This window comes from Eulemur rufifrons, chromosome 6 (assembly GCF_041146395.1).
Source record: "Eulemur rufifrons isolate Redbay chromosome 6, OSU_ERuf_1, whole genome shotgun sequence".
NCBI classification, from domain to species: domain Eukaryota; kingdom Metazoa; phylum Chordata; class Mammalia; order Primates; family Lemuridae; genus Eulemur; species Eulemur rufifrons.
The window spans coordinates 2,035,013-2,051,037 of record NC_090988.1 but is presented as its reverse complement, the minus strand read 5'-3'; the positions used below and the strand labels follow the sequence as shown (position 1 = coordinate 2,051,037).

At 46.8% G+C, this 16,025-nt stretch overlaps 1 protein-coding gene across 4 annotated transcripts in view; it reads right to left on the bottom strand.

Annotated features, from left to right (window-relative positions):
- Positions 1 to 16,025, bottom strand: part of ETS1 (ETS proto-oncogene 1, transcription factor) — a 95,108-nt gene that overhangs the window by 24,691 nt on the left and 54,392 nt on the right. For 3 of the 4 annotated variants that reach the window (XM_069470689.1, XM_069470688.1, XM_069470690.1), the window contains exons 2-5: positions 6,304 to 6,423; positions 4,686 to 4,886; positions 1,831 to 1,908; positions 569 to 817 (exon numbers count right to left, since the gene is read on the bottom strand). The exons of the other annotated variant lie outside the window; for it this stretch is intronic. In XM_069470689.1, coding sequence (XP_069326790.1) covers positions 569 to 817; positions 1,831 to 1,908; positions 4,686 to 4,886; positions 6,304 to 6,423 — 648 coding nt within the window. The remainder of the gene's footprint in view (positions 1 to 568; positions 818 to 1,830; positions 1,909 to 4,685; positions 4,887 to 6,303; positions 6,424 to 16,025) is intronic. 4 annotated transcript variants of the gene reach the window in all.

Below are 16,025 nucleotides of genomic sequence, written 5' to 3'. Positions count from 1 at the left end.
ACTGCTGATGACTGGTTCCAAATAAACCCTTGGTTAACCATCCTGGATCTTCCCAAACCAAAGAGGTCACAGGGGGCTAAAGATCCCAGGCTGAGCAGCAGAGGTCATTCCAGGTACCAGGCCAGGAGGTACGGTCTGACCCAGGAATGCTCTGGGAGGAGCACGGACACACGCCAAGCTGAAGGTGCCCCAGGATGGTCACCCGAGCCACTCGTGTTTGATTATGTCCTCCTCAAGCAAAATGCTCTCGAAGAAGATAGAGCATACCTACAACCAAATTCAACTACAGTTATTATTTGGGTAAAATATTTTACCCCAATAAGACATCTGACTGTTCATCCCGTCAGATTTGAATCCCACCATAGACCCATGGTCTTCGTCATCATGATGGATTTGGCTAAAATACCATGACGGAAAATTCTTAATATCTAAACATTCTAAGACTGGAAGGCAGAAACTGCAGAATCTATAGGTCTAACAAGTGAGGGAAAAAACGGGACCTGAACAACTCACAGGGTTAGGTAACTCCTGTCACCCCAAGCGCCTTCGGAGAAGAAGTCTGACCTACCACGACTGGCCCTCCCCATGCACATGTTGTCCGGTGTCACAACTTCTTGTTTAATGGCAAAGTAGTCGGTCTGCAAGGTGTCTGTCTGCAGAGGGTCCCGGAGAATGACCGAGGGGTAGTCGTTCTCGTACTTGAGGGAGAGGAGTTCCTCCGAGCTGATGGGATGGAGCGTCTGGTAAGACTCCGTGATGAAGCTGGGCTCGGAGAACTCCGATGGGGGAACACACTGGGCGTGCTCGACACCATAGCCTGGAACAGAGGATGCTTGCCATCAGAGAGAGCAGAGGTTTGCATCCAAAACAAGCAGTTCCTCACCATCTACAGTGACCCCACTCGGGGAATGAACTGGCTACCTTAGGGAATAAAAGGGAAATATTTTAAGTCAGAAGGGCCTGGGTTTCTAACCTTGCTTTACGACTTCACAGCGATGGCCCTTGACAAGATACATCCCTTTTCTGACTTAATTTCCTCATCTATAAAATGGGGAGGATCGCAGTCTTCCTCAGAACACTATGATGAGGATGAAATGAATGTACAGGTAAAATGCCTACCCCGTGTTTGGAGCACACAGCAGCTCTTGATACAGAGTAGTTAATATCACCGTGTTATGGGAATAAAAATTACAATGCAGTAAGAAGATAAAATGCAAACAAACTCGATTAGGACTCCCTCTGAAAGCAGGGCCATCGGGTAAGGCAGCCCCACATCGTGGGGCTTACATCAGTGTAACAGCCCCACGCCCATTTTCTCCCTCTGGCCACCTCTCCACTATGGAGAGGAGTATCTTCCACTAAAAAGGGGAAGGCTTTATTTCCTGTAATAGAATTTGAAGCTGCAAGGCACACTCTTACACAGGGACTTCAGAGGAAATGCTGTCATCTCCACGGTGAAAAGGAAAGAACAAAGTCCAAGATCAAATCCCTAACCCAACCCTCTGCTGGCCACCAGAGTGCACAGGGTCAAATTATATCAAAGCTTAGGGGTCAAGTTGTATTCTCTCTGCATGACTTCCACATTAAAGATGCCAGAGAGACATCCTAGTGTGTAGGAACTTGTAGGTGATTCAAACATGTACATAGGTTGAAACCTTTTGCTTTGTGGAGGATAACAAAATAAATAACAAAGAAGAGTCTACATTTAAGAAAGTATTATTGTCCGTAGAATTACCATGAAGGAGGCTGAGACAGACTAGGCAGGCGTTCTTTCCAAGCTTTCTATTATAATGAGCAAAGTGAGGGAAGAGGAGTGGAAGATGAACTTACTAATGAAGTAATCCGAGGTATAACGGGATTCTGGATAGGTAGGGTTGACTCCATTAACTTGATATGGTTTTACATCCTCTGCAACAGACAGGGTAGGAACAAAACAAGGTCAATATGTAAGTAATGCTTGGACTAGAAAGATCTTGGATGCAAGGACCACAATGATCTCAACGCCTTTTCTAAGAAATCTGCATGTTCATTAGCTGAGTTGGTGTCTGAGTCTACCCTGACTGGAGCCTTGTCTAAGGGTGAGATCACAAAAATAGGGCCAAGTTTATTATTTCAGTAGCTGCAAAATGGGATTTAATATCTTGGAAAGAGAATCAGTGAGTAATCTCTCAGGGCTGGGAGAGCACGGAGCCCTCACTCTCAATGCTGTGCTGTACATGTGTGGCCCACACTAGAGTCAAAGGCAGGAAGATGTCCCAGGAGGTTACCAAGATCAGTCCCCCAATCCTCAAACTGATCAATTCTAAAACTTTTTAGAAATGTATTACAATCTTCAGGCAGGCAGATTTTGTATCCTCCATTCTCTCTAACAGATGTCTGGTTTTTGTTTTGTATTTTTCCCACTACCCTCAGATTTCAAGTTCAGGCCCAGACAAGAAGCAGGACACTGGTGAGGTGACTCCATTTGGGGAAATGTGGCCGGGCTTGTGTAAAGGGGGAGAAAACCACAACCAGACACTGCCCAGATGCCAGCTTCTCTAGGAGGTGGAGGGCGACTGGGGACAGAAAGGCTCTCCACTGAACTGGGAGAACCTGGGGTCCCCACTTTCCCTGAGATCAAGGGCTACAGCCTGATTTGCATGGGGTAGTCTGATTATATTTCACTGTAAGAATAAGACATAAGCAGGCATGTTGGTTTGGGTTTTTCCTCAGGTATTTGATAGTTTGTTGGGAGCACAGTCTGATGGGAAAACAAGTTTATGCCTGCACAGAAAAATAGTTCCCAGTTGAGATAAGATGATTAAACTTTGCTTTAGCAGTTTATCAGATTGAAACATCCCCTGTACCTCTGGCCTTCCACCCCACCCCAAACAGCTATGTTCTTTTGGTGTTGTGTGACATTAGTTTTAATTACAGAACAAAAGCTGTAGCCTCAGTACACATATCTTGCTCATCTCTCCAAGTATCTGGATCTGCAGAGAGAGGATTCTTACTGCCTCTCTCAACAGAACATTGGGCGAGATGAGATGACTTTTGTTTAACACATTGAATTATATCCTAATTCTCCTAAATTGCTTTTTTGTAAGCAAGGTAGTCCACACCTGTCTCAGGGGCCAGAAGCTCTCCATGAGTCCATACTATTAATACTATACAAAGAACACAGCACAGAAAGTTAAATTTAAAAAGTTAAAAAGATTTAAAAGTTAAAGTTTAAGGAAATGAGTTATATTGAGGAAATCACCTAACCTGAGCCTCATTTTATGGACAAGGGCACTAGCAGTACTTGTCCTTCCTATCTCATAGGGTTGTTTTGATAATCCATATAGAAAATGTGTTTTACAGCACTTTGGAAACAGGGAGACATCATAGAGACATTCATGGTAACTATGACCAGAGACCGGCTTAGACGCCCCAAATCACCTGGCAGCTCCCTTATGGCAAACAGCAACATGCTCTCCCAGTAGAACAGACTGGGTTGCACAGTCTGGTGGAACCTGCTGTTACGTTTAGAAGCCAACGTTAAGTCAGCTCTGTCAGGACCCTGCCTCCCTCTATAAACAGGCCGCTGACGGCAACACCCACGGGCGGACGCATGCGCAGCTGCACGGGGCACGTGCTTTGCTCCGGCACAAGCCGCCCGCCCGTCCTCGGTGACAGCAGCCACAGAAAGATTCACCTGGCTCGTTACTGTGTTTGTTTATTATTTTGCAACAGAAGTTGAAGAGAAGGAATAAAGATAATACTTCTGAGCCCAGAGGAATCTAATTTGGGTCTTCCTGGTACATTGCAGAGTGGAAATGATTCTTAAACAAAGGAAGGTATTATATGGACTAGAAGTGCTAATCCTGAGCTTTCCTCCTTCCCCCAGGGCCTGTGCCAAGGGTTGGAGCTGGTGACCACAGGGACAGGGTGGGCCTGGGTTAGAGAGGGCAATGGGCTTCTAGGCTTACAGTCAGCTCGAGGGCACTGCTGACTGCTGGTAACTGCAATTTATTTTAAGAAGAAACTCAGAAAAATAAGCGCAAAAACACCCAAGTTTGCCGCCTGCTGCTGTTTCTATACTCAGCCAGGACTGTGGTACATGAGTCACTTTGTCCAAAAAGGTTGGAAGAGGCTGGTAGGGGAGGCCATGTCATTACAAGGTTGCAACACAGCGTCCCGAGATAACCCCAGTTCCTGCTGCAGCTGGGAAAGGTATGCTGCACGGCTGCAGTTCCAGCCCACTGAGTGGGCAGAGAAGCCTGTGTTATTAACAAGCTCTAAGCTTTCCTGTGGCTGTGGCCGAGGATCACGTGGCCACAGATGGAGGGAGTGTGTATGACTGCCAGAAAAACAACATATTCTGGTGTTGGCTGTGGGCACTGCCTGTTCAAACAGTGCATGGGTCTGAGATAAGGACCAGGATCAGAATTTCACATACCAGGGGAAGTTTCAAAAGTACAATATTGATGAAGATTAAAACCCAAACCTCCACTATATAGAAGAAAAAGGAGTGAACACTTACCCAAGAGCACCTGCTACGTCCTGGCACTGTACCAGGCACACCGCGTGGCCCATGCAGGCCATGATGGCACACTCCCAGACAAAGGCCTCAACATCCCACCACCAGGCGAGTTCCCGTAGCCCCTACCTCCCCTCACAGCAGCCCACACAACCTCCACCTCTCCTTGTTGCCACATATTTACCTTTTTGCAGGATCTCTAGATGTTCCCATAAGATGTCCCCAACGAAGTCTGGGGCCAGCTCGAGAAAGCAGTCTTTACCCAGGGCACAGAGGGCTGCTCCATTCATACAGAACTTCTGGAAGTCCACACCCTTCAGGCTAAACTCATTCACGGCCCACATCACCCAGTCCCGAACGTGGGTTTCTGTCCACTGCTGGGGGTCTGGGGAAGAGATCAGAGGAAGATCCACAGGTCAGGCCCGTGACTCCGACCTGAGCCGCAGAGAGGACGTGGAAGGCCTGGACTCAGCTGAGGGTGCATCCCAGTCACAGAATGAGGCAGCACCGGCCGTAAGTACGTATCAGGGGGCACCTTCCAGACCCTCCTCCGCGCTGAACATCCCACCGTCTCTGTCTGGCCGGCTGGAGACCGCCAGCATCACCAGAAGGTTCCATGAGTATTCTCTGCCCTCCGTGCGGGCAATAATTTCCACAAATCCCTTCTCTCACTGACTTATTCCCTTTGGACTTTTTTAAAAGCCCTGGACAAGGGACAAATGGCTTCTTTAACGGCAGTAAGAACAAAGTAAAGTGTTTCCTAGAGATTGCACAGGCACGTGCCCGCTCTGCTCTGAACTCTCACAGTGCACTTCAGACCATCATTCTCAGTTATTTTTATCTTAGCCACGTACGTTTAGTAACAATTGTAGCAATCAGTAACAGTAAGTCATTCAAACGGCACTTGGTAACAACTTCAGGGGCCCATGTTATCCCAGACACTCGGCAAAGTCTGTACACACCACAGCCCAGCTCTGAGCAGGCCGAGGACGGACAACACATGCCCTTCACACAGCACCTGAGGTTCACCGTGGCTGCACCCACCGATGACACGCAAGGACTCAGAGGGGGGCAGGCTGCAGTGCCCACGTCACCGCTGCTCCAAGGGGCCCCTCCAATTCTGCTTACGACCTCATGAGCTGTTAGAACTGCCTGTTCTGACGACAGGATTACTCTCACGCAGTAGAAAAGTGTTCTTTCTGCTCTCAATTGTTCACGAAATGTTCTCTGGGGAAGGCTTATTCCAGACAGTTTTCCTTTCTGACAACTCTAATCCTCTCATGTTCCCGAATAAACCCTTTCACATAAGGACACCCAAGGACAAACACATTTTGCCAAAGTGCGTGGAAGGGAAAAGAGCAATCAGTACATTCCAAGAAATGCGGCTCAGAGGTCATCCGATGGTGGCCCAGAATGACACTAAGACAGTGTTTCTCAAACTCATCTGCAGGTTGGAATCACTTGGGGACCTTCAAAAATACTGATGCCACCAGTGATTAAGATCTAATTGGTCTGGAATATGGCCTGGGCTGTGGAAGTTTTCAAAGATCCAGAGGTGATTCCAATGCACAGAGAAGTTTGGGAACCACTGTCCTAAAACCGCGATAGCGGGGACAAGCCTGGGCGATGGAAAAGCATGGACACATGTGTCTACGACTGTTCTAACCGACGTCAGCAACAGGCCACCACGGCTGATTCAAGTGTGGTTAGTCTAATGTCTGCCTCACACACTGCAGGTGAGGAAATGAACCTTCCCCAAGGGTCTGGCTCCAGCCTCTCCTTTTCCAACTACAAAAACATACCTTTTGGGATTCCCAGTCGTTGCTGCTCTTTAGTAAAACCACTGAAAGTAGCTTTTAATGCTTGAGACATCATTTCTTTGCTGCTTGGAGTTAATAGCGGGACATCTGCGCATTCCATATCTGTAAGAAAAAACAGCATATGAATAACAAAAATTGCATAGGTAATCAACCACTCATAAACACAGTAATGCATGGATGTGCTGAAGAAGGCAAGCTGAGAAACAATGGTGCTGACATCATCACCAGAGCAGGTAAAGTTTAAGGGGCTTTCCACAACGAGCTAGGCACCTTTAAAAAAGTCCTAACTCTTGCCTAAAACGTCCTGCATCCTTGACAAACAGAACATGTTTACTCTTTCTGTACACCTCTGCTAGTTTACCCACAGCCCCTGCTTATCTCACACTCACTGAGTATTAGTGTTACCACGTAGTTTCAATTACCTGTGAAAAGGCAGTAACAGTACTCATTCATTCAACAGATAATTATTTAGCATTGCTATGTGCAAGGAATTAGAGAAACAGCATTGAACAAGACAGCAATGGTTACTCTGCCCTCAGAAAGCTAGATACCTGATTCTTGCAGTGGATTCAGTCACTAAAATTCCATTTACACAAGTAAACATTCAAACACAATGTCAATGAGGGATTCAGAGGAAGTACAGTATGCAATGTTAACGTGTAATGGGAATTCCTGCAAATCTGGAGGAATCCGGAAAGGCCTCCCGTAGAAGAAAAAAGGTGTTTGACCTGAGATGTGAAGGACGCATGGGAGTTTAGGAAGCAAAGAACACTCTAGACCAGTGGTTCTCAAAGTGTGGTTCCCTAGACCAGCTACATCAGCATCAACTAAAAATTGTTAAAATGCAAATTTTCGGCCCCACTCCAGACCTACTGAATCAGAACCTCTGGGATGAAGCCCAGAAATCTGTGTTTTTCAAGACAGAATCCATGCAATCTGATGACCGCTAAAGTTAGAGGACCACAGTCCTAGACAAAGGGAATAGCATAAATGAAGGTCATGAGAGAGGTGGGGGTGGGAGGTGATATATTTTAGTATCAAACAGATCAACACAGCTGGAGCAGAGTGATCAAAGAGGACAGCTGCCTGGAATGAAGTTGGAGAGGGGAGCAGGGAGCACGTCAAGGGACTTGTCGCCTCACCCTGAGTACAACAGAAAGTTGTTGAGAGTTTTACACAGAGAAGTGGCACGACCACACTTTGCTTTAAGAAGATCCCCTTAGCTGTTCTGTAAGGAATGGTTTAGGAGGTGAGTACGAATGGACGCGGGAAGGCTTGCTAGGAAGTTACTGCATCAGTCTTGGTGAGAGGTAATGGTGGCTTTGACTAAGAAGGTGGCAGTGCGGATAATGTGAGCGAACAAAGGTGCAGCGCACACAGGAGGTACGACAGATTTGCACAGGTGGGGGGAGAGCGAGGCCTCACAGCCCGCAGGGTCACAAACACAGCATCACCTGCCACACCCACCTGCGCCTTTCTCTCCGCCACGCCCACCTCTCCTGCACTCGCAGACCATTCTCACAGTCAGGACATAAATACGCCTGAAGTTAAACATCTGCGTTCACCTCAGGCACAATTTCACGAACAGCTAGTAAGCAAAAAAATGGGCGGAGAATCCCCACTCGTTTTCCTGTGGCCATTTGGCTGTAACACACTTTACTGAGGCGATTTCTAAGAAACCTGAATCTTCAGTGTAGCCTATGAAACTGACTTGTCTGTCAGTGGGCAAGTTCCAGGCAAGCCTACTACAGTTCTTCACCTGGCCAATTCCAAACCTTGGCTACTTAAAAAAAAATTCCCTGGACATACAGAGTGTGTTACCAGTTGACTAAAATGGAAACATATAAGGGAAAAGATGACAATTGGTAACCTTCGGGAAAAAAGAAGCAAATATCTTCCCTCTGAATGTCAAAATGAATGGAAATTACACTGCGCAAAAGCAGGACAGGCAGCACTTTCCCTCCTGTTTACCGTTGGTGACGCTGTCAGGAAACTGCTGGAGCCCAGGCTCTGCCTGGCAGCACCGGAGGCTCCCTAACTGCTCTCCCAGGCCCTGCCGGCGATGGGGGATCCTGAGCTCCAGGGAGTGGTGAGTTTGAGTTGCCCTGGGACATGCCCAAAAAAGTCTAGTGGAAAAATCAACATGTCTCCAGGAAGGTTGACAAAATGATGGAAAATCCCAGATTGCTGGGGGGGGAAATTGGGGGAGGGGATAGAATGTTGACTACTTAACATCCAGCCTTCAAACAATGGAGTAATCATCAAGTGAGTCACGAAGACACACATGGCTGCTCCCCCGGCAGCTCCAGAAATGTGTTGTTCCCTTAGAGTAGAAGTCAGTTTTACTCTAGAGAAAGGGACTTCCAGCTAACCAGAGAGTGTTGCTGTTGAGAGAAGGGATAACTGTAGCCCCCCCCAACCCAGCTCCTAGCTCACAGCTAAACACACACGTTGGTCAACAAACGTTGAGTGAATTAAATTTTTCCAAATTTGGACCAACCCTCCTCCCTTCGCCCTCACCCAACACAAATTCATGAACTTGAACTGTGTAGGTTTTGTTTCGTGTGTTTGTTCCCTCCATTAGATTTATGATTCGATGAAAAGGACTTCACCGATGGCAGAAATTGGCCAGGACAACCTATGTGGAAAAGCCAGGCCAGGCCACCGTGCTGCTCCAAGGAGAGCTGCAGGATGAGCTGACTCTGAGGCCCGGGGCTTCCTCAGCACGAAAGCCGGGGCAGCGGGACGCCGGCGTGAGGGGAGGGCCACGGACGACGGCAGAAAGCCTGAGAAAGAATTCCCGGAGTCTGCTTCCCACAACTCCACGTGCCCTGGCAGAGTGGTCTGGACGGGACTGCTGAGCTGACAGCTCTCCGCAAGTTCCTGCTTCCTGTCAGGGGACCGCATTTCCAGGTCTGCACTCGTTCTCCTCCAGGCAAGCAGCGGGAATTACTTTTGCCTGTTCACCTCAATGCCATCTCCAAAAGCCCAGTCACACGACCTGGGCTGGAGCTGCACAGGGGCCCCGTTGGCAGTGCCCAGCTCTGCCCGCTGGCTGTGGGGTTCAAGTGCTGGATCTCCTGAAAAAGAGGTCACAGCCCAGCTGGTGGAAACCATCCCCACACACTGGGGACCCCTGCACTGGGGCATGATGAGCTCCAGAGAAGTAATCTCGTTGTCCTTGGACCCAAAGGACTCGGATGGGAAAGTCAGAGCTTTATGCCCATGTTTATAAAGTGTGGAATTTTGTTTAAAAAAAAAAATCAAACCCCCTCTGTAAGTAAGTAAACAGTTGGCAAGGACTGTCTTTTCCAGTGGTGTGGGACTTAAATGGGACGATAAATAATCATGTTCAAAAGTGGTTATCAACAGAAAATATTAAACTCGTCATATAAAACACTAATGCAAAAATCCCCCTGTGTTGCTTATTATTGTAGCAGTTCTGTTAATTACATTGATCAATAACAGCAATGAAATCCTTACACCAGTGGAGAATCTGATGTGGATTAGCCTAAGGGGACATCTCTGTTATTCTTAAAATATTTTACCTCATTACCTATTATAACACTTTTACGTTAGGTACCAAATATTTCTAATTTTAGGATTAGCATCTGCAAATTAATCAATACCTCCATAGACATTAACTAATTGTATTTTATGGAAAAATACTGAGATTCCTTTTGAGTTAATAATTACAATATCTTAAATTCAAATAACATGTTTGTCTCCAAATGCTGAGAACATGACCTAGAGAAATGCTATTGCCAATCCAGTGGAGGCTCTAAACACAATGCACTGGAAGTTGAAGACATAAAGATACCACAATTATATTAGGTTTCTTGCCCACTGTTTATTCCTTAGGACCCTAAATCTCAGCCCACATTTTTAAGAATGACCCTGGGTTTCTGGGAGGAAAGCTGTGCAGAAGCTAACAGATAACTGTCCCAAGATTGCACGGTATTGAGACAGAAGTGGGCCGGTGGCTTTCCCTGAATCGGGGGGCATTATAAGACAGTGGCATTTTGAATGCAGAGAAACATCTGCTCATTTTTCATTGTGGCCTAACCCTGAGTCACCTCACAGATGTTTCAAGTGAAATACAAGACAAGGGTTTCCACTCACTTATATGCAATTTAAAGTTAAGGGCTGTTCAGTTTCCAAGAACCATTCAAGGGTATTTCACGTGTCTTTTCATACTACTCTTCTCAGTTCTTTGAAACCGAATGGCTCACACCAACAACGTTACACAGAACCTAAACTTGAGGTGGCTTTTGTCAGCAGGAGGTTCAAGACATCTCGCCCACTGACCTCACAAGTCTATGCTCTCACCGTTCCCAACAGATGAGCGAGGGAAGACTGGAGCGTCTGGGATCCTGGGATTAGGAGTGAGAGACGCAGCCAGGAACAAGAAATCCAGGGTTCACGTCCCCGTTTTGTGTGACCACCGGACTCGGCCAAACTCTAGCGGATGACAATGATACGAGCCACGTGTGTTGGGTGTTGTCACAATGAATAGCAGCATGGAAGAAACACCACGAATGAATAACTTGCCTGACATCTGAAAGCTGCTGTACAGTTTGCCAAGACCCGCCACACACACTATTCCACAATAGCCTCACAAAATGAAACCTCTGAGAGGCCTAGAAAGGTGTTACAGGGTCCCCATTTCATAGATGAGGAAACCAAGACTCCAGGATATCAAGAGCTTGACCTAAAGTTATAAGGCCAGGAAGAACCAGCCAGGGCTGGAAGCCAGTCTTCCAACTCTTACAATCCAGGGTCTTTCTACTCTATTCCACCGCAAATAGGAATGGATCAGAGATCCAAGAAAATTAAAATTTTCAGAGCTGAGAGAGAGAAAATGGGATTTTTTTGTTTATTACTTTAAAAATTAGATAAATTTCAGGAAATAATTAAAAACTTCTACAAAACTATTCCACGAAACCCAGAGTTTCATATGGCTAGAACCATAAGGACATAATTAACAAACATTTACAGAATCCACTGTAATCTTTTCCTTTCCTGGAACTCAAGGTAGTGAGGCTTTCTTCCTGCCACGTGAAGCAAACAAATTAAATGACAACCCGGCTTCCTTCCCTGTCTGTGCGGACCCCTGAGTCACCCTAATGGGCAACTGTGATATAATATACCGTTAATTAGTTACATAAAGGCTTACTGAAATATGTTTCTTAAAGTAAAAGGAAACCAAGAAGAAACCTTCTGATACATATGGGAAGGAAAAAGAACCACTGTCTAAATGGAAAGATAGGACTGTTTCTGAAGACGAGGAAAGAGCTAGAGGGGCATGCACTGCTGACTTGTTGCTCGAAATTCGTGGGGTCTGGCTGTGGCATCAGTGTAATCTCACTAGGTGACTCACTTAATTTATTTCTAAAAGCGGCCTGTTAATAGGTGGTGTCTATATCTCTCATAGGGTTTTAAATTTTTCATTTGGCAATTTTCAAACACACACAAAAGTAGAGAGAATAGTACAATGAACCGCTATTCAAAATCTATCAACATTACCCATTTTTATTTCATCTTCCACACACATGGCCAAGGAATTGTAAAGCTAACCTCAGACAATATTTCACCCGCAAATATTTTACTGTCACAAGGATATTTTTTAGATAAAGGAGGATCAGAGTATGAAAATTTACAAAAGGCAGAGAAACTCCAAGAAAAGAACAGGGCTTCAAATTATTTTCCCTGCTGCTTAAATCTAGGGCTATATTTCATTTACTGGCCCACTTGAACCACAGAACTTCTTTGAGAGCAACACTGCCATGATCTGCAAAGTGGAAAAGCTGGATCAGAAAGCTGATTTTGAGTCAGGATGATAAGCCAGTCCCGTTGACCTCCACCTCCTATAAGCAGAGGACTGCAGGACAATTCTTCCTAACGGTTAACATCCTCAGGGACTTGCAATATACCTAGAAGCATGCAAACACAGGCTAGGGAATCCAGTAAGCACCAAAAGGGAAGTTTGAAAGGCAAGACCATTGCCAAACTCCCTGGAAGCAGTCCCAGTATAGGAGATAAGGTGCCTTTATCCCTCAGACCAACACAAATAGAAAGAATGGCTGTGGCCACAGCCACTGATCGCTCTGACTCTGAAGCTGATCTTCCCTGGAAAGTTGGCATTGGCCTCTAAGAGGACTCACCCAGTAAAGATGCTAATGGTCTCAGAAGCGGCGAAAGGGCATCTCAGGAACAGTCCATTGCCCTCTCTCATTCAGGCAAGGGTGGGCTGGAAGTAGAGTGGAAGGGACTTGTGTCTTCTTTTTCCCTCTCTCCTGATTCCTGCCACAGGTGCTAGAAGCCAGGCAGGCAGGACTTCCAGCTGAGGGACCTAGTATAATCCACAAAGCTTCTGGCTGAGGCTAATGCAAAGAAGGGAGGTAAGTGTACCTCCTCAGCTCTGTTTTCATAAAGCCAGTGATGTGACAAAGCAATGGGGGACGAGCAGGACTCTTGGCTCCAGCAAGAGTTATGCAAGAAATGCCTCAAGTGCCCTTGCTGGGGGCCATCCATCCCAACTAGACAGTCCATCACTGTCCAACAATAGGACAGCACAGAGACCTGGAGCAGACTCATGTCACTTAGGGAAACATGCAGCTGGGTTTCTGACCTTTCTCTTAATGCCCAACCTCCCCGAGGTCACCAGCCAATAAAAACCACTCCCAAGAAGGGAGAAAGAAGCTGCACAGAAAATCCCCAATTCACCTTCCAGTGACCTGACTGACCAAAAATGCAAGCCAGTCCAAAACTGCTGTGTCTTGGTTCTGCTGCCAATGCACACAGCCACTAGGGAATGCACACTGTTCAGGTACAACGTGCCAACTCTGAGGTAGACACCTCTCTGCAGAGGGAAGCTGCCCTAGGACAGAAGACAGGGTCTTCTGCAAGGCAAAGTGTGCCCCAGGCTGCACGGGGAGGCTGGCCTCGGGTTCTGCACAGGGCCTGAGAAAGAAGCCTACAGAGAGGGCCCAGTATGCTGAACATCTGTAGGAAGTGACCTCAGACTTCTCCCTCCTTCCCTCCGTCCACCCCCTGCCCCATCCCCCCAAAAGGAGTTTTAACACATTATTACCACTGAAGTCCCAAGGATTTGGTGACTCACCGGGCTCACACATGGTTCCAATGAGCCCTTGACCATTACATGGTGGGGAAGCAGGAAAAACAAATGAAAGCAGTTGTAATTCGGCAGCGCCGGAGTTCAGACCTGCCAGACAAAAGGGATTGCAGGCATGTTCCCAAATTCGTTCAGGCACCTGACACGCAAAAGCTATTTTTAATCGCTGGATTTATTTCTTTCCTACCCCCTCCACCATCCTCCACCTCGGCAAATGTTTCGGAGTCAGAGAAGAACCCAAATCAATTCCAGGTGTTCAGGGAAACCCAGCGAGCTCTTCCGTTCCAGGATCCGAGCCAGAAAGCAGAACTGCCCCCTGGGTCCTGTAGCTAACTTTTCTCGCTCTTTCCTTAGAATAGTTCAAATCTCCCACCCTAAACTTTTGGGCAAACGGCCTAAAAGAGGAAATATTTGAATGACTATGCCCTGCTGGAAAGACTTCTAAATACGTGTTTTCTCTAGCAGCCCCAAGAAGGCGCAGGGACCGGGCCTCAAGGACTCTGAGCCGGCGCTCGCCTCCACTGCACAGCCCGCTCCACCTGCCCCACAGCGAAGGCTGAGTGCAACGTGCGTGGAAACGCCAGAGCCTAACACACAGTAGGTGCTCAGTAAAGTACTGCTGACTTGATTGAACTGAAAAGCATCTTATAAAATATAAAATCTAAAAGAATATATAAGATTTTATTTCCCAATGCTTAGAGAGATAGACAGAAGGAATCTAGAAATTTCCCCAGGTACAACAAAGCAACTGAGAAAAATAAAAACAAAAATCAGATTCTGAGATACAAATAAATGGAAACTGAGATCGCCTGAAACTGGCTCTTTTGTTTTTTTTTTTTTTTTTTAACAAACAGACTAATTTCTTGCCTATTCTGCATCCTCCAATATGCTAAGGGAGAAATCCTTTTTGTAGCAATAATCATCTAAAATATGTTTGCCATGACAGCACTTCACAGCTACCCGAATACCGTGGACCTAATAAGATGCCTTTTGGTTTCAAAACTTCCTAAGAGTGCCATCTCACAATCTACACAGCACAAAACAAAAGTGTGGTTGTGCTCAAAACTCTTTTCTGTATGTTTGGAATTTGCCAAAACTCAAGCTGCCTTCTGCCTTAGTCGTGCATGGGACTTTAAATTAATGACACTCTCACAATTTAAAAGAATGTTTCAACTATGAAGATTCCTGCATACAAGGACCATCTCAATAGAGCACTTGGAAGAAAATTAAAAGTTCTTAAGTGATCATTTTATGCCATTTACATGGCATTTCACATGTTTCAAATCTTTTTCCCACATGGATGATTACACTTGACGGCCACCATCCATTTCACAAGCCCTAAATGTCCGAGAACAGTCTGATTTCTTCGTGGTGAAACAGAGGCGTGGTGCCCACACTACTGAGGAGGGGGCATGCACTGGGCCCCGGCAGCTCCCGGCTCGGCAGAGCCGCACGGCATCCTCGCCTGACACCTGTGAGTGGGGAGACTCCTGCCCTGCCCTCAACTAACGCACTTGTGACAGGCTCACGAGGCTTTTGGCACCTATGTGACACTGATAACGCCACACAGGAAGAAAATAGAGCGTATCTGACGGCCCCACCTTGCTATTGCCCAGCTTCCATCCTTCTGCTTTATGTGTCAGCCCTTGAGGGCTCATCCTCTGAGATCCTGGGGGTGCTGGTGAACTGAGCTAACCAATTCATTTTACTTTCACTCAGTTCCCACCCATAATTATCATTACTGTTATCCAAATAGGATTTTACACTTTTGAACACGTTTTCTTGAATATCCTAGTATGATTCTCAAAACAACGAAGTTTAGTATTGTCTCCACCATATAGGTGAGGGAAATTGAGGCTCACAAGTTTCACAAGCGATTTAACCAAGATTGTCAAGCCGGTCAACTGATACACCCAGGGCTCCATCCCAGATCTTGAGGCACTGAAGCCAGGTGTTTTCTCCCTGTACCTATGCACAGAGTTCAAAGCAGCGACAGCAGAAATGACGGGGCACAAGAACATTTCTTTTCATTTTCTCCATTCTCTTCATCATGGGAAAAGCGCTCTGGAGCAAGGAAGAGGCCCTGTCCCCCAGACTGCAGACAGCAGCTGCAACACACACAACTTGCAGGCTCCGCCGCACATCCGACCAGAGCTGAGGTCAGACCCTCCACTCCAGGCCCACTTGGCACTTGCTCTGGGGCTGACGGGGCAGGGGAGGGGTCCTGAGAATCACCAAAAGCCTGGGCTGGGCTGGGTGAAGGATGAGGACTTTTCTCCATGGGCAAAGGAGAAATCTGGGCAAACAAATGGAGTGGAGCCCGTTTATTTAGGCTGGAAGAGGTAAAGTTTTTCTGCACTTTTGAACTGTTTTCTCAAGGCCTGCCTGTCCCTCCCACGCAGGAAACAAACACAGAGACAGGCCTCTTCCAGGGCTGAGAGCGAGCACGGAAGGCAGAAGGAAGACAGACTGGGACTGGGGCGGGCAGTGGCCACTGGGGTAGCAGAGAGACGGAAGGGCAGGCAGCGAAGGGAGGAAAGAGGGCAAGAAAGGAGGAAGCAGAAGGAAG